The sequence below is a fragment of the Drosophila virilis genome, chromosome 4, assembly GCF_030788295.1.
Source record: "Drosophila virilis strain 15010-1051.87 chromosome 4, Dvir_AGI_RSII-ME, whole genome shotgun sequence".
Classification (NCBI taxonomy): domain Eukaryota; kingdom Metazoa; phylum Arthropoda; class Insecta; order Diptera; family Drosophilidae; genus Drosophila; species Drosophila virilis.
In genome coordinates this window covers 13,704,647-13,729,981 of record NC_091546.1, presented here as the reverse complement: position 1 = coordinate 13,729,981, position 25,335 = coordinate 13,704,647, and the positions used below count along the sequence as shown (strand labels likewise).

The following is a 25,335-nucleotide window of genomic DNA, read 5'->3' as shown; positions in this document are numbered from 1 at the left end:
GCCACACTACACGCCTCCGCACACAATTCGCCAGCTAATCCCAAATGAACCCATCAAAATACCGAATATCAAAAAAAAAAAACTGCACTCACATGCCTTATCAGAGCCATAAACGGCTTATCAAGCGAACCAACAACAACAACAACAACAAATGCTTCAACGTCCAATTGACACACTCGTGACCCAAAAAACAAACAAGCGCGAATGAAGTGCGAAAAACGAACAAACAAAAATAAACAAAAGTCAGAGAGTCACAAAATTAACGCTGCGAAATGCGACAACGAAAGCACAAACACTTTGCATACCCTGTATGGAATTGTGGTCAAGACTTTGAACATAAAACACACAAAGTATCATAGGCTCATCCATCAGTCTCTCAGTCAATCAGTCAGGTAAACAGTCAATCATTCAGGATATACCCTTTTTTTCACATAAATTGCATTGCTCATCAATCAGTCAATCAATCCCACATATGCATCCTACTTACAATACCCTATCGTTCAGACTGTGTGTCACCTGCCCAAGTCGTGGTAATTTACATTTGAAACTTTGTAATCTTTTATTTATAGCACCGCAAGCGCATACAAGCTTCGGTAGATCCCCAACCTTTTGATGCCCCCATTTTTATCAATTCTAAAAAAGAAAAACATAAAAAAAGTCCCATAAAGCTGACCACTGGAAAGCAAAAACAATGCACAGCGTTGAGAATCGAGTAGAAGGGCAGCGGAGAGTGTGCTAAACATTTTATCGCCACTTAACCAATGAGCAAATGGAATTTTATTTTTATATTATGTACTCGTGCCAATTTGCATTTGAAATTTGTTGTGGGGCGCGGCTCAGCCCCCTTTCCCACCACTGATAAGGGCTGGGATCGGCGAGCAGCTATCAATGCTTAAGTCTCAGGAAAGCTCATAAAAAAGCGATTGCCATTGCTTTGTGCTTGTGTTTGTGGTGTCTGTTGGTGTTTGTGTTTGTGACTGGACAATGAGTCATTTTAAACGAATCATTTTAACCCGAGGTAAAATCCAAAGCTCTAAATGCAAATTAGCTGCATGAATCGGCTAGTTAAACCTCAAAATGCACTTATTATATAATAATAATATAATAATATAAAAGACTATAATAATATATGCATTTTGGGTTATTTAAATTATTGGTTTTGTAATTTTTTATGTATATTAATTTCATTTACGTAATTTCATTTTACTTAAATAATTATTTAAATTATATTTTATCAAGACGTAGCGCATTTAACGAATTCAAAGACCCGATCAGAAACGGTGCACAACAAACGCTCAGCTGTTATCGTTTGCACGTCCCGCTGTTCTCACTCTCTCAATTTCTCAACCTCTCTTTCCGCTACTCTCACGACAAGCGGCCACGGCGCTCATGAATTCGCTCTGTTCGCTCGCACATGGCAGCGCTTGGCTAGGCTTTCAGTGTGCCATCGATTTTTCCACTCGCCGCTTCGCCCAATTCGCTTGTCGCCGTCGATGTTACTTGTTGTCCTAGGACAGGCGAGCGCCAGCAAACAGCTGACTGCGGCGAAATCAGAACTTCGGCTAGCGCGTCGGCACAACGTAACGCGCCTCGTGTTGTTTACGTGATGCACTCGACCACGTTATTGACAGCTGCAGTTGCAATTAAATCGTTTGCCGCATTTTGTTGCAGTTAAATAAACAATTCAAGTGTGTGAGCGATGCGAAAACGCAAACGAAAAACGCGTTAAAGGAAATCGCGTCGTGTGTTAATAATACAAATATATGTACATATATCAAAACTAAATGCATTCAAGCTAGGCGTTGCGGCACCGAGAGCGAGCGAGAGCGGAAATTGCGGCTGTCACGAACTTGCCGCATTAGCACAAAGCAGAAACGCCAACAACAAAAACAATTAGAGAATATAAACGAGCATAAGAACGCGCCCCAGAGTAACAGAAACAGATTTGTATAAATTGCACCGGAAGTGCGACTCAGGTCTGTAACTGTGTGTGTGCGTGTGTGTGTGTGTGTGTGTGTGTGCTGTGCGCTTTTCACTTTCACTCTCATTTCGCCAAATTGCACAAAATTGCGCTTTTGACACAATTAAGCTCCAAGTGTTTACGTCATTATTTTCACGCCCGCCCCCCAACGGCGCGCCCTAATTGAAAACTGATTTGCGCAAAAGGACTCACACACACACACGCGCACACACACACACACCAACAATATTTTCTTCTCATTATGCAGCGCACGGCGCGCGTGACTCACTGTGTGTACCCTGCCCCCACCCTTCCAGTTAGCGCCGTGTCCAGGACAACCAACAACAAATTTATTGCTGCCAATTAATTTTAAGCCAAAAACACATTTTTACAAAACAGCTACCCCGCCCTCCCCCGTTCGGCCCGCACAGGTATTTCAATTAGCCGTCGACTGCATAATAAAAAAAACCAACGCGGCGGCCCGATAAAAATATTGTTGCTAATTTGTTTTATTATTGTGATTTATGCCGGCGACCCAAGACGCGAGAGAGAGAGAGAGAGAGAGAGAGAGGGACATCAGAGAAAGAGAAAATTAGATTCAATTAGTTTAAATTTCATAGTCAAATATCTCGCATACATATTCTGTTTTGATTATCTTACAAATTTAGAAGCAATTCGCGTTTGTTCTCGAACATTTTTGATTGTTAAATTTCAAGTTCGACAAACAGAAGCTGAAAAGCGCGATAAACTGTGCGAAACATGTTACAGGAAGATATCTGAGTACTTGAACGATATGAGTTTTTAATTTATTTATATTCAATTGAGTGCAATGAACAGCCAGATATGATTTATCGAGGCCATGCTCTTGAGCTGGGTGTTTTTTATACCCTGTGTTGGGTATAAAGAGGGTAGCATGGTTTTGTGCAAACATATGTAACAGGCAGAAGGAAGCATCTCCGTTCCCTTAAGGCATAAATATTCGTGATCTGCAACAATTGTCGAGTCTATCTAGACATGTCCATCTGTCTGTCCGTCCGTTTACCCTTTCTTCGTCTGTCTATCTTTGTCTGTCTGTGAACCAGAGGAGCTAGAGGCTTGGAATAGATTGAACATAAGTCATTCTTGTATACGCGAGCTTGTTTTCGTCAATCGATTACTTTTCCGATTCCCGGCAATCGATAAAAATTGATATCGAAATCTTGCTTTTTTCAACAAATCAAGAGCTTGTCACCAAATTTCACATGTTTCTTCTAAGCTATTCAAGCTATCGATAGAAGGGGAAACTTTTTTTGATTTCTTTCTATTAACGCTAAAACTAAGGAGAGCGTCGCTTAAACTGCATTTGCTACATGTAGAAGTAGCTACAGGGTATCCTCTAGTCGGGAAACTCGATCTTCTTTAAGCCTACGATGGATACCTGTCCGCTCATTAATGTTATCTGCGTTTCAAACTTGGGCGATTTTACAAAATATAATTGATCGTTATTTTTTTTTTTCAAAATTAGTATTATATTATTTTGAGAAGCAGAAATCGTTAGCCAATAAATAAAACACCTAATTAAAGCTTTGTAAAAACTGAAACAATTTTCTAAATTAATTCTGCATCAACATAACTCTAGATGACAAATAATTTCTGTGCAAAAAAAAAAAAAAAAAAAAACCTTTCACAAATCAAGTTGGAAGCTTAAATTGAAATAAATGTTCTCAAATAGCTTGAATTGAATTTTCGTCATTTTGATAGATTTCCATTTGCAAATGCCGAATCTTATTGTTAATTAATGATCATTATTGAGTTGCTGTTGTGTGGGGCAGAGTTGCAAAAGTAAAAGTTCAATTTGCAGCTTGTTGCAAGTTGCCAAAGCAACGGACATGGGCACAAAAATCCCACTGCTGCTGCTGCTGCTGCTGCGGTGCCCGCCAGCCATGCTATTGAGACAGCAGCCCCTCCCCTTCCCGCCCCGTTACAAGCAGCCGCACCACAAAAATAGTAATAATAAAAATAGTACAATATATCTATTGAAATCGGACAAAACTAAAGCAGCAACTTTTGTCAACCAGAGTTCCGCAACGTTACGCCCCCTTCGGCCCGCACACCCGGCAGCTACCTTTGCAACGTAATTCATTTCATATTTCTGCAACATTTTGGGGCAGAAAAGTTTTTGCAGCAGACAAAAAAAAAAAATAATAATAATAAAAGTAGAAAATCAACCCAAACAATGCGGCTGATTGAAAACTTTTTTAATTGATTTTCGTAAACTTCTCTCTCTCTCTCTCTCTCTCTCGCAGCAGCAGCAGCAGCAGCAGCAGCAGGCGCCGCAGCAGCAGCGGCAGCGACAGCGACAGTCGACGGGAAAATCGAAACCAAGTGCGATACTCAGCCCACAGCCGGTGTCCAGCAGCCAGAAGGAGCCAACAATGGGCAATGCACATAACCAGAATCGGGCGGCCCTTGAAAAGCCAGCGGTAACGGGCGGCAGCCTGCTGCGCCTGGCGGCGGGTGCGCGCACCGGGCCCGGTTGCATGCCACCGTCGGTGGCACTGGAAGAGCGTCGCAACAGCAGCAGCAGCCATCAGGCGCGAGTTTTTAGCCGTTTTGTCAAGCAGAAGCGGGACGTATTCCTACAGGCGGCACCTGTGTCGCCCACCTCGGCGCCGACCTCGCCACTGGCCGAGTGGGGCATGCCGGATGTGGGGCATGGACAATTGAATGCCAGCGTCGAACAAATGGATTTTCGTAAGTCAATTTCGAAGTTGAGCAACAATATTTTTGTTTTGTTGTTTTGCCTTTGATTGTTATTACTCTACTTTCTTCTTTCTTCTTTCTTTTTTTTTGCGTTGTTCAAATTCAGTTTGTCCGCAAATTCTATTTTTCATTTTTTGTTATATTCTTGGTTGTTTTTATACCCGTACCGCAGGCCTGAGAGTGTATACTTACTTGCCTCTAAATATCAATCATCCGTTTCTACGGAATAAAACACATTTTTATTATTTTCAATTTATTTTATATTTCTTTTTTCTAAACTAAATACTTTTGCATAAGTCTTGAGGCTTTTACAATAAGAAGGATCTTTGCTATTTATATTATTTATTTAATTTTTTTTTTCTATTTCTATAATTTTTTTTTTTTTTTGAAATCCATTTGAATGTTTTTTTTTGCGTTTTCCAATTTCTTTTTCCCTTGCATTTTTCATATTATTTTCATTTATTTCATATTTTTAGGCTTTTTTCCATTTAATATTATATTAACAAAGCATTTTCCTATTATGCCTCTTGTTTTTATACCTAAGCCCAATTCAATGACTAAGCAAGCAATTTTATAATAATATTATTTTATTTCACTTATGCCCAAGCTTAAGAGTTGTTCTATTTCAATTTAGAGTTGTTTTTATTGAAGTATTTCCTGAGCACTTGTTAAGCTCTTTCTCTTATTGTTTTCGACTACGGGTATATCAAAGTCGTGCTGTCTCGTCTGTATATTTTTTTTTACGCAGTTCAGTATGGCAACTCCCGATTTTTTGTGCATTGTTTTCTTTTTAACTTGTGCTGACTTTTGTTTTATTATACAACTCTGGCAACCCTAGAGCGCGCACTAAATCTCGTCTCTTACACTCTCTCTCTCCCTCACTCTCTCTCTCTCGCTCTCTGTCTCTTTCGCACATTTGCTGCCCGTCGACTTATTGCAATTTAAGCGTAGTTTAAATAAGAATTTTCGTGCAAGTTTTTTTTTCGAAAATAACAAAATAAAAAAGCCAAACTTTTCATTGAAGTTTTATGAAATTTTCTGTACTCTTTTTATGCTCTACCTCTGCCCCCTCCCCTTCAGCCTGTACCCTACAAGCAGGCAGCTTTTGATGCTTTCTGCCTGCGCTTGAATGTTAGAAAATTTCTGAGCTTCTCTTTTCCGCTGGCGTTGCTTGTTTCGGCCATGGCTTACAGTACTTGCGTATATATCGTACTGCCCCCGACTGTAGACGCCCCCCCCCCCCCCCCCCCCCCCCCCCCCTCCGTCCAGCAACCCTCCCTACCCGCCGCACTCGACTAACTTATTGGCATGTTAGCTGGCAAAATAATATCTTTACTTGCGTACGCATCGGCAAAGTGAAATCAAAAATTTATAGATTTTAGTTATTCATGTGAAATCTTTAAGATGTTGCTTTAAAATAAGAAAATAATAATAATAAAAAAAAAGCTAACGAGAAAATATGATTGCCTGCAGTACAAAGCGTGGCACATTCACAATCATAACTCACACAGATACTCGCACACACACACACACACACAGAGAGAAACGGATTGAGATACTCAGACAGAACCGACCCACTTCAAAAACTTGACTCTGTCTATTAAAAAACGCGTTGACTTAAATAAAAAGAAGAAAAACTTGCCGACTGACTTCGAGTCGAAGCGGCCTTCACCAGTTCAAAACAAATTGAAATATAAGCGAAGCGCATTGAGCCTACGTTCTTATCAAGACGAACTTTTAATGCCCTAACTCCTGTTTTAGTTGTTGAACCTGTTGAAACTAGTTCGACGGTTGGTTTGTTTATGGATGTATTGGCATTAGTATTAGCCTAAAAGTCAATGGAAAAATCTATTTTTGAAATCAATTTTAACATAAAATCAGTTTATGCCCAAAATCCAAACAAAATAATCAATTTATATTCAATTCCACGATGATAAAAATCATATTTTACTCAACTATTGATAATCCAAGTAAAAAGGTGAAACTTTCTAAACAGTTTCTCAGCATTCGAAACGTTATTCCAAGTCATGATATAAGAAATTAGAATACATAATATAACGCAAGATCAAACCAAGAAGCTGAGAAGAAAGTAATTGAAATTGCGTTACAAAACAGCTGTCATAGTCGATCAAGCCCAACAATTTAGTGTATACAAATTGACGCCGAAATAACTGAGCGAGCATTTTGTGCCTCTGCTTTTCCTGTTTACAAAGACGAACACCAACCCCCCCCCCCTCCCCACCCCTCTGCTGTGCACCCCTATCCAATTCGAATGAAAAGCTGGGCTGCACGCAGATCGACACACAAGTGGATGCTAAGGGCGGGTAGTGGAGAAAGAGAGAGAGAGAGAGAGGGAGAGGGGTGGAGCAGGTCTGTTGGCTATATCAAAAAGCAATTCAAAGGCGGGCTGCATGGCTGCCATTGCAGCGGGCAAAGTCCAAAATCAAATCAACGAAAAATTTGTAAACGTGCCAAGGCGCGATTTTGCAGCGCGAAATGCTGCTATCAAAAATTCCCTTTTAAGCGTGAGATAGCTGAGCTGGCACGCCCCCCAATCTACCGCCCACAGGGCAACTGGAAAAGCTGCTGCGCCCCCATTCATTTCACATACACACAACAAGAATTCGTTTTTCATGTTTTTTTTTTCAAGCCTCTTTCAATGCATAAATTCATAATTCATGTGGGCCCTAAGCAAAACTCAGCGGCCTCCATTTGCAAAAATATAAAAAAGGAGCCATGGAATTTGCGCGGGGCGGATGGTGGTAAAGGGGGGTGGAGATAGGGATAGGGTATCCGCTGTCGGATGCGTGCAGGGCGCTGCCGCTGTTGTTGTTGCTGAGTTTCGGCTTAGTTTTGGCGCCGACTGCAGCCAACAACAACAACAACAACAACAACTGGCGACGTGCTCAATTAAGGGCCTACTACACACACACACACACGGATACACACAGACACTCTTTGGCTGCATAAAAAAGTTTGGCATGGCACGTGGCAGGCCGCTAATATTTATGGCAATTAGTTTTAATAGTTTTCCTTGTAGATTTTTGTGTAAAATTGTAAACTTCTATTTGGCTCACTTTTCGGCTATTGCTATCTCACTCTGCATGTTCGTTATACGGTTAAAACAACGGTTTCATGTTGTTGGCAATCGTTCGGTAATTCAATTCCAGCTTTATTTTTAGTTTAGTTCATTTAACAAGCTCCATTGTGACTAGCTTATATGTTTTGTTATACTTATTTAATATTGTGAATATAAAAGCTAGCTCTACAGGTTTTTCGTAACCACCTTAGAGTATGCTGCAGTAAAGCTGCGTCAATAAATGAGCTTTTGAATTGGTATTTTGACAAACCGCCTGAAAGTATGCCCGAAGCCACACAGATCGATTTTCAAGCTTCCAATAAACAGCATCTGTAATATTCCAATTATCGAGCAATGGTAATCAAACTTTAGTATTGAATTACTCTACACATTCATCTATTCAATATTTTTTTGTTTTAATTAATTAAATGTTTCTTACACATTTTAACATTTCGAGCAATTTAGTTCCGATAAATTCTTGCATATTTAAAGTAGCTGAACCAGCTTTTATAAATAAGGTTCCAAAGTGAGCTAGTTCTCTCTTCATCTCTCTATCTCTGTCTCTTGTCAGTCTTCCCTTGCACTAAAACGGACTGCGCTTCCTGCTCATCGATATGAAAATATTTGCCTTCCTTAAATACAGATTATATTGTTATAAAAAGATTCAACAAGTCATCGATTATCATATTGATTCCAGTTGCTTTTGTTCTTTGACGCCGTTCGTTCATTTGCACCGTTCAAATTACAGCTTTGAGCCGCCAACAACAAACCTCCAGTTGCTCTCTTCCATTCAGACGCTCTGCCGCTCTCACGCGTTCGGCTTTGACTTCCAGGCTTCGCTCACATGTGGCCCCCATAAACCAGTTGCTCTTGTTGTTGTTAGTTACGCTTTGCACTTGCTGCCGCGCAGATCGTTCAGTTCGCAGTCTTTGTCGCCGTCGCCGTCTCTTCGCTAACGGCTAATTGGAAAATGTGTGTATGAAAAGTGAAAAGTTGTGTTAGAATTGTCGCGTTAAGTTTTGCAAAAAAAAAAAAACAAGCGAAAATTGACATCTGAACGCGAGAAAGAGAGTGACAGAGATAAATATCGCAGTCAACACATTTACAGGTGCTTGCACAAGTTGTTGTTTTCTTTAACGTTTTGTTTTATCTTTTGTTTTGCTTTCAATTGGCTTTAATTGCCAAACACAGGAATTAAACAATGTTTTGGTGTCTTGTCGACTAGAATAAACCACAAACCAAAAAAAAAAAACAAGAAGTAAATATAATAAAAGAAAACTGACGCCGCCACGACATTCCCGTGCCCGTTCTCTTGCCCGTTCCCGTTCCCGAAACTTCCCGCCACCCGCTACCCGCCAGCTGACCCATAACCAAACCAGTTTCGAGTTGTGCCCTCGCTTTGTTTTGTTTTTGTTTGGCATGCTCTTATTTTTTGGTTTTTCTTGTGCCGCTTTTCATTCGTCATTTGTCATTATGCTTAACCTTTTGCTTTGAGTTCATTTTCCATTTGGATTTTCATAATTTTGCGTTAGGGTTTTCAGTTTCAGTTTTCAGTTTACCTTTTGTTTGGCCTATTCCAATGAGAACGCTCAGACGCGCTCTCTCAATCTCCACTCTCCCATTTTAGTTGCTCTCTCGCCCGTGCTCTCACTCTTTCTATGTCTTGCCGCCTTCCAGTGGCGCTTTGTTTTTATTTACTTTTATTTAATTATTATATTTTACACATGTCGCGCTTTCTGAATGAGCTGCAAATGCCGCAATTGTCAGCCATAAATCAATGAGTTCTTCATTTTTTATTAAGTGGCTTATTTTGTTTTAATTGAAATTTCTGAGCACATAGCTCATCTTGCGCGCACATCTATCTCTTGTCTTTTTTCTCTACTTCTTTTTTTCTCTCCATCTCTGCTGCCCAACGCCAGATGACGTCGTCAGCCTGGACTACAACAGCGACTCTGCTGAGTTTCACAACTGCAGCAGCGACGATTGCTGCTATGCATCGACTTCCACATTGACGCAGCAGCAGCAGCAGCAGCAGCTGCAGCAGCAACGTCTGCACTCCCTCTCCATGTCTACTTCTTCATCTGCTGCTTCTTCTTCCAGCAATGATTCCGATTCGCTCTTTGGTAACTAAAGCGAAACCCAATTCTTATTGGACGTGTGCATGTTTCTAATTAGAAATGGTTGGAAAATAGTTCTGAATGCTTTTCAATTGAAGCAGATCTTATCTGCAGCGTTTTAACAAAGATTTGCCTTAAATTAATATCAAATATTTGTTTTTAGTTTAGTTCGTTCTAAAATACATTTTTTTTAATTTGTCTGTCTAAATGCCAGCATGTGAAAACAAAAGAGTAGTTTAAAAAACAAAAAAGAGCACCAAAATGAGGTATTATCAGATATCAGATATCAGATAATTCAATATCGTCTGATAAAGCCAAAGCAATATAAGATTTGTCTCCATCTGCTCCTATGGCAGCCATATGATATAGTGGTCCGATCTGAGCGAATTACAACGTTTGTAATCGTAGCAAAAATAAAAAGACAACTTGATCTTCCAGCAGATAGACATAGAGAAGATTTATTTAAGTCGCTTACAGCTTAACAAAAATACAATTAATAAATGAACCAATAAGTTGCTTAGCCTGATCCTCAACTGTATTCCTTTTCACTAGATCTCAATAACAAGGACTTGCTGGAATTGAAGCGTCGCTGTCGCGCCGATAAGATCGCCTGCTTGAGCCTGAGCCGGATCACGTACCTGAGCATTGCCCATGATCAGCCGGAGCAGGCGCAGGAGGCGGAGCTGCTGCAGAAGGAACAACTGCTGATAACGCCGGAGAGTTCGCCGGATGAGCGCATGGCGCTGCAGCTGGGCAAGAAGCTGGCCCAGGTGCTGGGCACCACGGGCACACCGCCGCCGTCCGCCATGGAATCGGGCGTGACGGCAACGGCCACGGCAGCTGCAGCAGGTGCAGCGGGCGTTGCCGCAGCGGCTGTGGCGGTGGCCACGCCGCGTGTCGACTCGCCACTGGGCAATGGGGAGCTCTTCAACATATCCAAGGCCAAGAAGGTGGAGCTGCAGAATCTATCGTCGCGTTTTAGCGCTGCCGTTAACCCTACAACGCCCACACATGCTGCGGATGGGGGTGTGGCAGGTGAGTCGAGAGCATTTATTTGCTCATTTCGCATTCCGGGACGAGCTGGTCACGTGAGGGTCTCCGTTTTCCATTACAAACGCATTAGTCGAGTGGGTGGGGGACGCGTGGGCGCGCTGGCATGGCTGGATACAGTTTGTGCCCTTTGGCGTAATTCGGGAATTATTCAAATTCCCACTTGGCCCCTTGCAAATCAAACGAAATGCGCCGCGCGGCGCCCAAAAACCCAATCTTCCCGGTGCTGGGCTCAGCTTCACGACCTGCTCCACTTGTTGTTGTTGTTGTCCCGCACTTGAAGCCGTGTGTATGCTCAAGTGTGTGGCCCTTGTGTCCGAAAATAAAAATGCAAAAAAAAAATACCTAAAAGCCCTGTCCCTTTTTATACGCTTTTCGTGAATGCAAAGAAGTATATTGGTTATTAAGTTTAAATAAATGTTATATTTTAATTTAATAAAGAGAAGGAATAGGAGAGGGAGAGAGCTAGCTAGGAAGAGAGTGGGATAAGGATAGGGAGAGAATATTGAGAAATATTATTTTTATTATGTATATATTATGTTAAACTTAGGGCTGAACAGGGTATGGCTTAGTCGGCTACTCACAACGCTAACAACGTTTTTACTTGTTCTCCGATTGATGCTCAGCGCCAATTTCAAAGGTAAACACCAGCATCGAGGTGAAGTGCTTGTTAAACTGTACAGTTTGAGGGCCCATATCTGGAATCCCAAAGGTTTGCCAAAAGATAATTGAAGTTGGCAACGTTCAAGGACCACAATCGAAAAGAGAATAACAATATGTTTAAGGAGTAGCAGGAAGAACAAAATTTGCTCAAAACTAGTTGCTATTACACGATTTTACAAAGATTTTTATGGATAGTTGAAGCGAAAAAACGAAGGAGATATGGTTCGACTGCTAGAAATTTGAATGTTTGAGAATGTTTGACTTAACTTTTCGATCTGAATGACGTGAAAATATGCAGTTAAATTTGAAAATTGTCTTAAGCCTTTTGGTTATGTTAGATAAGGGTTAAATCATGTGCTTTGGACTCTGAAGTCCGACAGGATTAGCGGGTTTTCCAGTGATATTATTAACTGCCTCTCCAGGTGAAGCTTGATTTGCCAACAAGAATTGAAATATATTTTCAATCGCATTTATGAACATAACGCTTCAAAATAGGGTATCTCATAGTTCAGCTCTCTCTCTCTCTCTCTCTCTCTCTCTCCTACCCTCTCTCCCCGTCTCTCTTTTTGACCATTTCAAAACTTTCCCATTTTGTATCTAATTTTTATTGAATTATGTTTTGGGCTCGATTGATTTTAATTAGATTCCCTTAATACAGTTTGTACACAATTGTAAATTTTATGTACTTATAGCCATGCGTATTCCGCACTCAGCCCAGTCCTCTCTCCCTCCCCCACTCCTCTTTAACAACATTTCCCCTTTAATTGCCTTTGTTTAAAATGAAGTCAACCAGTTACTCAAGGGTATTTTGAAAAATTTGTATCAAGTTTTTTAATTAACTCGTCTTGCTGCCTTTTTCCTACTTGCCAATCCCTGGCCAGCCTCTCCCCTCCCCCCACCTCTCCTTCCCCCTCTCCAACTACTTCCTCCATTCAGCCTCATTTTATTGTTTTTGCAACTGATCCGATCAGTTTGGTGCCTAAAAAACAAAACGCACCGAAAAAGTGACGAAAAACGAAAACAATAAAAATTATTATTTAAGAAATGAAAAAAATGGGCTATCTTCGGCTCGCCGAATTCAAAATACTCTTAAAGAAATTGCGACTTACGGACTTGCAGATATGTAAGAAAAATGGCGAAGCTCCGAAATGCGTGTTTTGTAAAAGTTATCGGGAAGGAGTAAAAGATTTTCGTACACAAACTATATGCTATAGTTGTCCGATCAAGCATATATATATATATATTCACTTATATATTCAGGCATGTTTCCTATCAGTACAAATTGTTAATACCCTTAAAGAGAGTTAAAAAAAAAAAGGAAAACCCCACGAGTCGAGACCCAAAGTAATTATTGGCACATTTATGCAAAGGCTCGCGCTCGTGCCGGTCGCACATAATATTTAAAATATATATAATTGCCAGCTAAAATGTATATAAAATCCCCGGCATGCCCTTTAGTTAACAAGAGCAGCCCCAGCCAATCGTGCCACGTCGTCCCCGCCGCCGCCCGGCACCTAATGCCCGTCTAATTGCGCGTCCGCCGCTTGGCTAACAAACAGAGCCAAAGTCGGCCCCAAAAGGGGGTAGGAGAGTGAGAGAGAGAGAGTGAGAGAAAGGGCCCGGCACGCCGAAAACATTTGTAAAAAACTTAAAAATTGCAAACACGTCTTCATTGTTTACAAAATGTCGGCCGGAAACAGGGCTCCGAGCAGCGCCCGGCTACATTTTCCAATTCCCCATTGTTGTGAGTCCTTAAATATAAAAAGTAAGAAAAAAAAACAAAGTTTAAATTTTAATTAAATCATGTTGTACAGAATGATGCACGTGGGAACTGGCAGCAGGGCGGCGGGCATTAGGGCGGGGCTGCCACTTGGGCACACAGTCAATGATGATGGCCGCGATAAGCGCTCCGCTGGGTGTGCTCAGGCACGGACTGGGGCCAGAACCAGGAGGACAACAGGACCAGAACCAGGCCCAGGGCCACCAAGCACCAGCTCCAAAATTGGCCAAGTCAATTGAGCAGCAGGCAGCGGAGGAAGTCAACACTTGGCCCCTCTCTTTTCCTCTCAGCATTTAATAACGCATTTCTATCGAAAATGTTGCCTCTTAAGATACTCTAGATTTGTTTGCTCAGGCTAAACAAATTGGCTGCCACGCAACGCGATTATTTGGTATATTCATATTCAAAGAGCTGCTCTTGATAGAGTTCATTAGTCTTAAATGATGTTAAATATTGTATGCATCAACAAATAAGCCTCCTTCTACCGACACCAAATGCAGCTCGAGCCTAGAGAGAGGGGGCGCGGCAATGGCTATAAAATGAAAGATACTTGATCTGTATACACTCTGGAATCTATATGTCAAATTTGATGACTCTAGTTCTTGAAACATACGAGATTTGCTCAAAATACAGCTTTTCTTTGTCGATTTTTATCAAAATGAAACTCTTACTACGCGGGCACCAGAAGGACCTACATTCCAAATGTCTCTAGCTCATATAGGTTTCTATTTGAGTGAGCAAACTTAAATCAGTTTCTTTCGTTTCCGCGTACAAATATGCACATGTTTCAATCTCATTTCATTCTCATTGTATTTTGTTTCATTTCGTTTCGTTTCAGCGATAGCAGCAGCTGCAACAACAGCAACAGCAACTCAGACTACGACGCCGACTGCGTCATCAACGGCGCTGGAAACTCAATCAACTGTTATAATTTCGTTTAAATCATCTCAAACACCTGCGACGACTCAAAGGCCAGCCACGCCCACGGACAATGGTGGGGCGACGGAGGGCATGCTGCTCGCCGAGGAGGTTCTGAATGATGCTGGCCCGTTGCCGCCGCCGCCCGGCTATGGTACGCCCACAAATTCGCTGCTGTCGAGCAATGTGCTCAAAAAGGTGGCCAGCTTCTCGGTCGAGAGATCTTCGACGGGCAACAGCAGCAGCAGCAGCAACGGCAACGGCAGCGGCGCGGCCAGTGCTCAGTCGCCAGCGCCAGTGATGGCATTGGCAACGCCACCTGGCGACGAGAAGGAGTCAACATTGACGGAGCTGAGCGTCGCTGCCGGCGCGGGGTCGCGACGCGGTTCATCTTTTGTGCCGGAAAAGTTAAGCTTCGCTGCATATGAAAAGTTCGAAGGTAAGTCTCGCAAAAAATATATACATTTGAACGCACCGCCCCCGCGTCCCCTATATGACTCAAGTCAAGCGCAGCCAGCGGAGTGTGAGGCGTTATTTTACCAGTTCTATAAATTTATATATGTATATAGATATATAGTATCTGTATATTTCGTCGAATTTTTGTGCGCTTTGCTGTTTGCCTTCTTCCGTCGAGCTTGGCAAATTTTGCGCCACGTTTGATTGCGTTTCGTTGTTTGCCCAAAGTTAACAATTAGTTGCATACTCCAGCCCCTTAACCAGCCTCCCGCCTCAGCCACCTCTTACCCATTGAAACAACAGAAATCAGTTAACCAATCAAAAGACAATGCGCCACTTGAGTGAATCATTAGCTCGGTTATTGTAACTGTAAAAAAATAAAAATCAAACCTTGCCTGGCGCCATCTATTGGCGAGAGCTGTATGAAAGTGTATGTGTAGAGCTCGAAACTCAACTTTAAACTTTATTCAGTTTACATTTTTGAAGATATTCACATTTATTACTTTAGTTTTCCCCTATTTTCATCAATTGGGCTCAAAGCTTTTTGTTTTTTGCGTTCCGTTTTCTCGGACATTTTGAAATAAGAGAAGTGTAGATTGCTATTTTCTTCAATTGTATTATAGCCAAGTATTATATATTCATATACCTCCTTAATTGCTCAGTTTTCCCCATTTTAAAATTGTCCCAACTCTAATTGCGATATATTTTATTGAGTTTGCTTAAAGATTTACTCACTATTTGAAAAAAAAAAATAAAAAAGTAAAAAATTTACACCATCCTTCGAGCCGGATTTGAACCAGCGACCTATGGATTTCTACAATTGCATATCACTCTACAGTCCACCGCTCTACCAACTGAGCTATCGAAGGTGTATTGACGGTGCGACGTTTGTTTGCCAATAAAAGCTTCTTTCGGCTTGCTATCAATTTATTGACATTAACAAAGTTTGCTTTCGCGCTATACGAGTTTTTCAAATCTTTCACATATTCTCTTGGGGGCTGGCACTGTTTTTTATATTTCTTTTATGTCTGAAAATTGACAACAATTTATGTTCGTTATCAACCGCAAAAATGTACAGAAAGTGCTTTATGTTTGCAATAAGTTCGCGTTGTTTTTTTTTGTTAACGTGAGGTAACAATCGGATCCTATAAATAATTCCTTATCGTTATCAATAATAAGAGAATAATTGAAATCAAATTTTATATTATATTATATATTATATGCCTAATATTTGTTCATATATTGCCATAATTGAAAACTTTATGTATACAATAATTTAATATAAAATGTTTCGAAAATTCCCATAAATATTTGCCATTCCAAATATTATCGCAACGCGCCTCTTCCCTAATTTAAAACCGCGCTTCACGCATTTTTGGTAACTCAATTTCTTTATTTATTTCTGGAATCTTGGCTAGTATTTACGGGTCTTTCGGTCTTAAGTATTTATGTTGCGTCTGCCAGTTAAAGCTTACGGCTATGCAAATTCACAAATTCCTCGTGCCCCCAGGGACAGCTAACTAGCCCAAACTCGAGCCCAGTTCAACGCCGAGCGCCCACCGATTCCCATGCGGCGATAAGATTAAAGTTTCAGTTTTGCGACAACATTTTTGTTGCATACTTTCGGGCGGCATCTTTAAATCGATGCGTCGCGTCTTTGGCATTCGCGCCGTCGCTTTGAAAACATGCCACAAAAATGCGCCTACCACGCCCACAACAAAAACTTGTCGCATTTTTGAGCTGCTTGTTGAATTATTTCGTGTGCGGGCAACTATTTTGCACCAATTTTGTGGCCAGTTAGGCGCAACGTTTTCTATCTTTCAATTTGTGTGTTTGTGTGGCACGCTAATTGGTTGCATGCTGCCGCTGCTGCATGCCACGTCACGAGTCGCATCAACGTCTGCGGCAAATTAATGCAAACAAACATTTTAACGCCTCGCTGCACAAACAACAGAAGCTCCGACGTCCCATTGAAATCCAAAAACCCACGCAATTTGCTGTCCTTCGCATCTTTCAGCTATTGTTGCTGCAGCTTCCGCTACTGCTACTGCTCCTGCTCCTGGTCCTGTTCCAGCTGCTGCTTGTCAGTTGTCTGAAGTGGCCATCAATTCTTCCTTTGCTGCCGTTTTTGTCGCGCCAACAGCAGCAGCGCAGCATGGCCCAAAATCTGATTTATATGCCCGGCAACGTCACGTTTGCCACTCGAAAGGACCAAAACGCACCATCAAGGCGCTGCAACTAGCGACTGGCATCCGCGTCCGCATTCGCATCCGCAGCAACATCCGCACCCGCAGCCCCAACAATGTTTGGGCAACGCGTAATGAAACAATATTTTGGTGGACGGATATAACGCTCAAGTTGGCTGGGTTCGGTCTAAGGGTGCTATGGAGTAGCTAAAGCTGCTGTTGCGATACCCTGTAAAAGGCTAAATGGAATGGGTATATTGCAGCTTTGTCCAATCTTATTTGAATTGAAGGTTATCAACATCAACAGTCAAGTCGAATAAGAAATTGTGATTGCAGTCGATATATATATATATATATATATCGATTTTCAGTCACCTTTGCCTTAGCATATCTATTGCTTTAATATGTAAAATATATTCTTGTATATCATGCATAGCTTATTTCGATAAATATCGATTCTTTAATAAGACTTAGCATATCTTGACGATCACAAAAGCTTGAAGCGCAAATTTGGTGTGTAGGTTCTTGTACGGCAAACTATCGATAAATATCGATTTGATAACAGTATTCGAAGGGAATACCTTTCATACACAAATACAGCTTATATAAACTTATCGCTTAATAATTCCAACTGGATTAAAAGCAAACCCAAAGGTAAATACAAATGTTAGCTGCGCCAGCTCAAAGCTTAATACAGAGTATCTTCTAGTCGAGTGCTTTCGCCTGGAGCTCTATTTCTTGTTGTTGTTGCTGCTGCTGCTTTGTGGTCTTCTCTGTGAAACGTTTCATTTTCAGCGTTTTGTTGTCTGTTGTTTGAAGCGAAAGTGTTGGCTGTCTGCGTCGATGTCGGCGTCGACGTCAGCGTCAGCGTCAGCGTGAACGCTTGCCGTTGATGAATGCAACGCATGCATGCGTGCAACGTCACGCCTCCCTTACCAGCTGTAATCATGCCCCTCCACTTACACACACACACACACACACACCCGACTGCCTCTCCTCAAACGCTGTCCACTCGCCAGGCAACGAAGCAGTTATGCAAATTTGTTGGCCGTCGTTTCGCGCGGTTTCATCAAAAGTTGCCAAACGATGGCGGGGACGCATCTACCCCGTCCCAAGTCGCACTCAAAACACACCCTGCACCCCTTGGGCTGCTGGCCACAGGGCAAAGCCACGTCTGCCCAGTTTGGCCTATCAATGACGTGCGCTTATCAGCTTTGATTACATGAGCCTAATGATCAGTGTATGGGGTTAGGTTTTTGATTACGGTTTTGGATTTATTGCGTTTTTATTTTAGCTGTGCGAATCGCAGGGCTGTATTTTGCGGAACTAGTTCACTGGTGAATAGTAAAATAAATTTTGGCAAATAATAAAAGCACTTATGAGCTAGTTCAACAGTTTAATGCAAATATACATGCAGCGCATGAATTTATGAACTAGTTCAGTATATTTGAAGAAACGTAAATTAAATAAAATTAACACATCAATTGAATAAACTATTGATAAATTGATGAACAAGTTCAATATTTCACAGTCCGTTTTTAGAAAGAGTTGAATTTGTTGCCTCTCTCTGATACTCACACTTGCTCACCTCTCACTCTCTTTATTTTATGTCTTGCCCATTAATCGAAACGACTAACGTAGTAAATGTTGTCATATCAGCTCGCATGGCTATCAGTTACAGAAGACTCAATACTTCATAGGAATATTAGAGTGTAGCCCGTGTAGATTAATCGACAGTCATAATATCGTAAACCATTTTAATTGATCTGCGACGCAGTTTTCTATATAAACTGTTTTGTTTATGGCTCCATTATAAAGAAAGTTTAAGGAAATCAACATCAAGAGTTTTTGATTTCTTTGCTTATCGAGTGCTGTTATCTAGATGAACATGCAGTTAATTTAAGTGGTATCATAGTTCATTTTTGCATGAGTCAGTTCCATGAACGGTCCGTGACGCACTCTTGATGCGAATCTAAGGCTGAAGTGTTGGGAAACACTTGAATCTGAGTATAAGTAACACAGGCGCATGATTCAATTAGAAAGGTAACTAACTAGTCGAACACGCTCGACCTAGGCAATACCCTGTGCTAAAATTATTATTCTAAAATATACTAAAAACCACTTTTGAAGGGATCACAAAGTTGAAGAGGCTTACGAACCGAACTTTAAGAATATGCATTGGTACGCATCGTAAACCAAAGCAATGAAAATTTATATTGGGTTTGTAGGGGGTCTGAACAGGCTTGCTTTACTTTAATATACCCTATACTCTTTTGGCCACTGGGCAGCTACAGTTATTGTTATCAGACCGTGACTGATAAGCCAGCGACCTTGCCAGGGTGTTCGGAAGGGCGTTCAGGGGAGAACTGCAATTCGTATGTCATTCTATACGCCTTGGGTATTAGTACCTATATAGGTATATAGTTCTGGTTCCAACAGCTGGCACTTATCAGTTGAGCAAAAGCAAACCAACTAAAAGTCGAGCGTTGACTCCGACATGTTCCACAGCCGCAGTCTCAACTTGTCGTTGATAATTTTGATAAGTCTCGACACTTTTAATTTTGTCAAATGAAAAAGAAACAACAAAATTGAAAAAAAAGGAAAATAGCAAAAAAAAAAAAACATGACTAAACTGCGAAGCGCTGCCAGTCAACAACGCGCTTCAGTACCAACCAGTTCCTAGTCACACAGCATGTCCAGCAGCTCCGGGGCAATGCCAGCACTGAGCAACGTCTGGTGCCCGCTCTTCGCCAGGCATGCCCAGCAGGCGGAGCAGACGGAGAAGCAGGCGGAGCAACAGCTGCAGCCACCGGACCATCACGTGCCAATTAGTGTGCCGGATTGTGGCATTTTGTGGCGGCATCAGCCGGAAGCTAACATCGTGTCGGCGGAGTCATCGCCCGCACATTATCTCCAGCTAATGTCAATGGCGGGTAAACGCGTTCTACGCGCGCCGCACTGGCCACCACCTGATGTCGCCCTCGACTGGCCAGCATCCGCCAAGGCGGCTGCCTCCTGCCCGGCTGTGGCTCTCAACATTAGCGTGCACATTGTCAGCCTAAGGTTTGATCCTCACGCGCCTGACCCACCACCACCAACATCACCACCAACACAGCTGGCAATGGCCATTGCCAATATGCGCGTTCCCGATTCTGTTCCCGTTCCCGTTTCCGTTCACGTCGCTGTTTCCATACCCGCTCCAGCTGCACGCGCTGACAGCCAGCGTAAGTTTTATTTGCTCTATACACTGAACCACATTGTTAGGGTATTCACACTTGAGTGTATTGCTTGTGACAGTATTTGTTGTGGCCACGTCCTGAGATAAGATATATTTAGTTTCTTATATACAAATATTTTATTGGTTCTTATCAAAGCTTTTTATTGATTCTGCGCTTGTTTTATGAACCTTAATCCTTAATCCTAGCCGAAGAACTATATAACGCCTTATCCAATTGTATAAAGATAAATCTTGAGACGTTGGGTAATAGCATCATTAAGAATAAAAGATTGAAGACGGGGCTTGGTGTAACATATTTTATAATTTTCAATATCATCTCAAGATACTTTATCAGGTCGTGGGTTAAGTTAAAAATAATTTTAGATGACAGCACAAAAATACATCTTCATAATCTTTCAAATCTAAAAGAATCTGCTCCAAAGTTAGATGTTTTATTCGCCTTAAGACCGTTTCTGCTCAGCTGTGAATCATTTGATTCATTGACTATTTCAAAAAAGTACATAGACGATGGACTAGAACTATCTATATATAATATTTATTTATAAAACTATCAAAAGATCCAATTCAATAATAATAATAGCATATCAGATATTTGCTTGAAAAATGCTTTCATTCAAGTCAATTGTCACACATCAAATGATTTTTTGCTTGTGATAAAACTATTGAGTAATCGCTCATGTAGAGTATCTTATCTTCGTTGCTGCATTTTTATTAATTTTTGTTTGCTGTTTCTTTGTGAACTTCTTTGGAGAACACTTAAATTTATTTATGCCTAATGTTTTGCTAGCCAACACGTCTCCACCCCAACCACCCACAAACATATTGTTGCCAAATTCTACTTTTCCTTTCATTTTGACTTTTTCTGCTTACGCACACACACACACACACACACACACATAAATCATTGTGTCCGCGCGTATGTGGGTCCAACTTGGGCTTCGAGCCGCAGCTGTGGGCAAAGTTTACCCCAAGCTGAGGGTAATACGCGGCATTGACCCGAACCGTAGTCTTTCCCAAAATTCCATACGCCTATTTTTGGCGGACCTTTTTTTTAAATCTGTGAAATGTATATTTTTTTTAAGCAGGCGAACTACATAGAAGCTCAGTTTCCGAACGATGGGCTGGATATTCGAGCAATGAAATGAAATGTGTTAAATAAATGTTGACCTAATCGAAAAGGCATTGATTTCCAGCCGGTTCGATTTATTTTTGTAATTAAAAAAGAATAGTTTAATCGATTTCCATCCATTTTTCACGCTTGTAGATGGAAATTTCAATAGTTATATAGTTTATTATATATTTTACATTATTAACTAATTTTCTTCAACTCTCGATTCGCAGGTCAAATGCTGATCAAATGGCTAATCTCAACGTTGCAGAGCAGCTCCACGCTGGGCATTATTGGGCCGGAATCATTGAATGCAATGGCCCTACAGTTCTGTCATAATCTCAAATATGTGGGCGTACTCAAGCAGATCTCCAATGAGCAGCAGCAGCAGCAGGATGCGCCGTCCGGCTTTAGCGTAAGTTCAATGCACTCTTCTGTCTAACGGGAAATTGGTCAGCGAGCGGAAGTTGTCACGGTGCTGCCGGAAATAGAGTGCCACGCCCCCCAAACCTAGCACTAACCCTATGTAACTAACTTTGTCCAAGTCATTAGCTATTGATAAGCTATGGGCTGCAGCTCAAGTTATGCTAACTTCACCTAACGCCCCCCCCCCCCCCCCCCTCCCTCTACCGCCCTCCGCTCCTTCTCCGACTGCATATTATGGCCACATTCTATGCTTTAAAGTTGACTACAAAAATGAGCCACAAAGTTGTGCCCGGAAATTAGCAATTCCATTGCCAGGGCAAATCGCAATGCACTTTCATTTTAGCCTAGCTGCTGTACATGTCAGCTGCATCAGCTGCACCCACCTCCAACCCCTTGTGTTAGCTTTCCCCCCTTCTCGCTGCCCAGCCTGCAGCTGACGAGCCTGCAAGTGTCAGAACTTGTTAAAACTTTGCCGTCAACTTTGCAGAGCTCAATCTCTCTCACTCTTGCTCTAGCTCTAACTCTTACTCTCTCGAACTGCCCACTGAATGTGGCCAACAGCCTTTTTATACTCTGTTTTCAAAGTAAAAAGGGGCATATTGATGCCTGTGAATTTTGTGAATGCTGCAATGCAATGCAGTCTAAGGACCTTAGACTTGCAATATGTACACGAGTATATACATCGCATCAAGTCTTCTTCACCCACCAGCGGGCTGGCAAGTCGAAAAAGTCGCTGTCTATCAGAGTTAAGAGCTAGAGGTAGATCGGTCACATATGAGCTCCTATTCAAATCGAGTCAAACGTACTGCCATCACGCCCACAAATTCTGGAGTGTCAAAATTAATCTTGTCATAGTTTTGAACTTCTTTGGAGCTACATTTTGGCATCAAATAGGGAATAGTAGACTACAGCTGAGCTTCTCTCAAAGATCCATCACAAAATATGTTTTTTTTTTTTGAATAGGGAATGAAAGATTAATGCTGAGCATATCGGAAAGTCTATACAAAAAAGGAAAAGAGATAGCTGCAATAGAATTTGATGAGTATCACGCAGTCCTTAGCACACGACTGCAACATTTAAACTCTTTTTTGTTGCCTTGCTAAATTATGAAACCAAAAGAGTTGACTGACCCACCGCCAAGTCATGGGGGAGGAGGGTTTGGGGGTGGAAGGTGGGCGTCAGGCAACTGCAGCTGTTTGTTTGACGCTCAGCGTGCGGCTGACTAATGGACTATGTAATACGTTTGCTTTTTTGGCAACGCTTCGCTTGGCTAGCTAAACAAAAATCTCGGTACACTTTGCCAGCTTTAATTGCCGGTTAACCCTGGCTCAGGCCGATGTGCCGCCAGCCCTAGCTTACCTGCCGGGGTAGGCTCTTACCTTATAGTTAACGTTGAGTGTTATTGGCCTGAAGAAATGTCAAAAAAAAAAAAATAGAAGAACAACAAGACTAACAAATAATCAAGCACTCGTCTGTGCGCCCAAATTAGTTTAGGCCAAAAGTTTTAGCCACAGCAGCTTAACCTCAAAATCCCTCCGAGCAAGCCCCTACAGTTGAGAGAGGTGTGCGGGTGGAGGTGGCTGGGTAAAGGGAAATGCGGCGCCAAAAACGAGCAGACAACAGCGTTAAGTGATTTTCTATGTGATGATACTTGAGCTCTACAGATTATGATATCACAAATTTCGTTCGTTCCACGACTCGGCTCGCCTCGCCTCGCCTCGCCTTGACTCCTTGGCCCATGTTCTGCGTGGCAACGTGTCCTGGTCTGCCCGTGTCCCCGTGTCTTGGTGTCCTCTTGTCTCCCGTTGTCAATGTGCGCGTCATCAAGTTTTTGGGCAACAGGCCAGAAACAGCTTTTGGCTTAAGCTTGATTTCTTTTGCTCTGCCCTGTGCTCCTCCCCACCCCATTCCCTCTTCACTGTCAGTTGTTGTTGCAGCTCCCATTGAAAGTTTTGTGCGTTTTTATTACTTTGCGGCAAGTTCCAGCGTTTATTATTCTTTTGTGTGCACACGCCGCGCAACGCCAAGTGGCATGCAGCAGGGATATAACTTTGAGCTAACCCAACGGGGTTTTTAAGCGCAGCGAAACGTAAATAGTTTGAATTACAGGGTATTAACGTGGCCAGCTTGAGGGCGAGCAACTTAATTTGATTTCTGATTAGAAAACTAATTTCATTTGGATGAGCCATTTAATGTGTTACTCAAATAAATAAATCAGTTAGCAGGGAAATAACCTATAACAAGTGAGAGGTTCTAATCGGGAGCTCCCGACTAGAGCCTCTTACTTGTTTTTAATGTAAATAATTATTCAATTTTTCCATGCAGTTCTTCTTTTATTAAGTTTTATAGCTTAAAAGAATTGTTATTTCAAAATATGTTCATTCAAGAAAATCTCAACTAATTAATAATATTAAACTTCGAAGCGCTGCTCAAACTGCGGCACAATAGCTCTCCAACCATTTGGCTTAACACCACGAAATGCAATTAAAAATTGAAATTCAATTACGCACACTCACAAACACACACTCGCACACTCGCCGCTAATCATTCCGGGCTGATGAGTTGGGGCATCCGCTGGGATGATGAATGCAAGTGAAGTGCAACAGCTGCACTCAGATGCTTAAAGGGCTGAATGTACCTAGATATGTGTGTGTGCGGGTGTGTGTGCCAGTGTGTGTTTGCGGGGGCGTGGTCACGTTATCGCACTTGACGCCATTTGCTCGAGTGTTTGCACTTTGGGGGTGCCAACAATTTGCATGCTGTCGCAATTCGAGCAAACCCAAAGAGCCCCATCCAAGCCCAACCGCGCTACTCTCCTCCCTTTCAAGAACTCTCAGGCATGCTGCTGGCAAGCATCCTAATCTCAAGCTAAAACCCGACCGAATCTCACGCATGACAACGCCAAATAGGTAAGCAGCAAAAAGTGCAACAATAAAACCAGGGAATGCCGCGAAAAAGTCGGGCAAAACCGAACACAAAATGCTCTATAAAGATGACAGTAAATAAACATTGAGAATAGACAATTTTTACTTTTGTCAGGAACTGTTTTTTTATCCCTTCTGCCTGAAGCTATTTACTATTAAAATATTTATAATAAAAAATACATTTTGTATTAAAAATCTCTTTATTATAAGAAAGAAATTATAAATAGTAACTTTTATGATATACTCTATACTTGACCATAAATCATCTTACAATTTGAATACTTTGAACTTTTCGTAAAATATATGCTTATATGCAAAGCATGTCATGAAAATCGAATTTACATATTTGAAGAGCCTAACAATAAATAACAATAAGTATATATAGAAAGCATACAAAGTATAATCTGCTTGAAAGTCGAAAAGAGCTAAACAAGAGTTGATCACATAATTTGTCAGCAGGATAAATATTTGCCAGCCACATGACTGGTGTGCCTGATGTTAACGGCCAAGAAAACTGCCAAACGAACTGCATTTCTTAGTTATTCTAACCCCATTCTGAAAAGGTATAAAAACTGTCAACATATATTCCCCAAGCTCTCCTCCAGGGGGAAGGGAGGAGGGATGCACAACAATGACGTGTGCACAATTTGAAGAGCTGAGCTTTAGAGTTCAACACTTTGGTGGGCAA

The 25,335-nt window shown here is 41.6% G+C and overlaps 1 protein-coding gene and 1 non-coding gene across 5 annotated transcripts in view; one reads left to right on the top strand and one right to left on the bottom strand.

The window, feature by feature from the left end:
- capu (formin protein cappuccino) overlaps positions 1 to 25,335 on the top strand; it is a 35,848-nt gene that overhangs the window by 7,849 nt on the left and 2,664 nt on the right. The window contains exons 2-5 of one of the 4 annotated variants that reach the window (XM_002051883.4): positions 4,246 to 4,693; positions 10,451 to 10,933; positions 14,230 to 14,748; positions 21,531 to 21,712. In XM_002051883.4, coding sequence (XP_002051919.3) covers positions 4,246 to 4,693; positions 10,451 to 10,933; positions 14,230 to 14,748; positions 21,531 to 21,712 — 1,632 coding nt within the window. Of the gene's footprint in view, positions 1 to 4,245; positions 4,694 to 8,668; positions 8,890 to 10,450; positions 10,934 to 14,229; positions 14,749 to 19,455; positions 20,176 to 21,530; positions 21,713 to 25,057; positions 25,211 to 25,335 lie in introns of those variants that run through there. The other 3 variants (XM_070209302.1, XM_015172796.3, XM_070209303.1) reach the window with 3 other exon arrangements.
- TRNAY-GUA (transfer RNA tyrosine (anticodon GUA)) lies at positions 15,542 to 15,634 on the bottom strand. The gene is made up of 2 exons: positions 15,598 to 15,634; positions 15,542 to 15,577 (listed from the first exon to the last, which is right to left on the bottom strand). It is a non-coding gene; the product is annotated as a tRNA-Tyr (tRNA).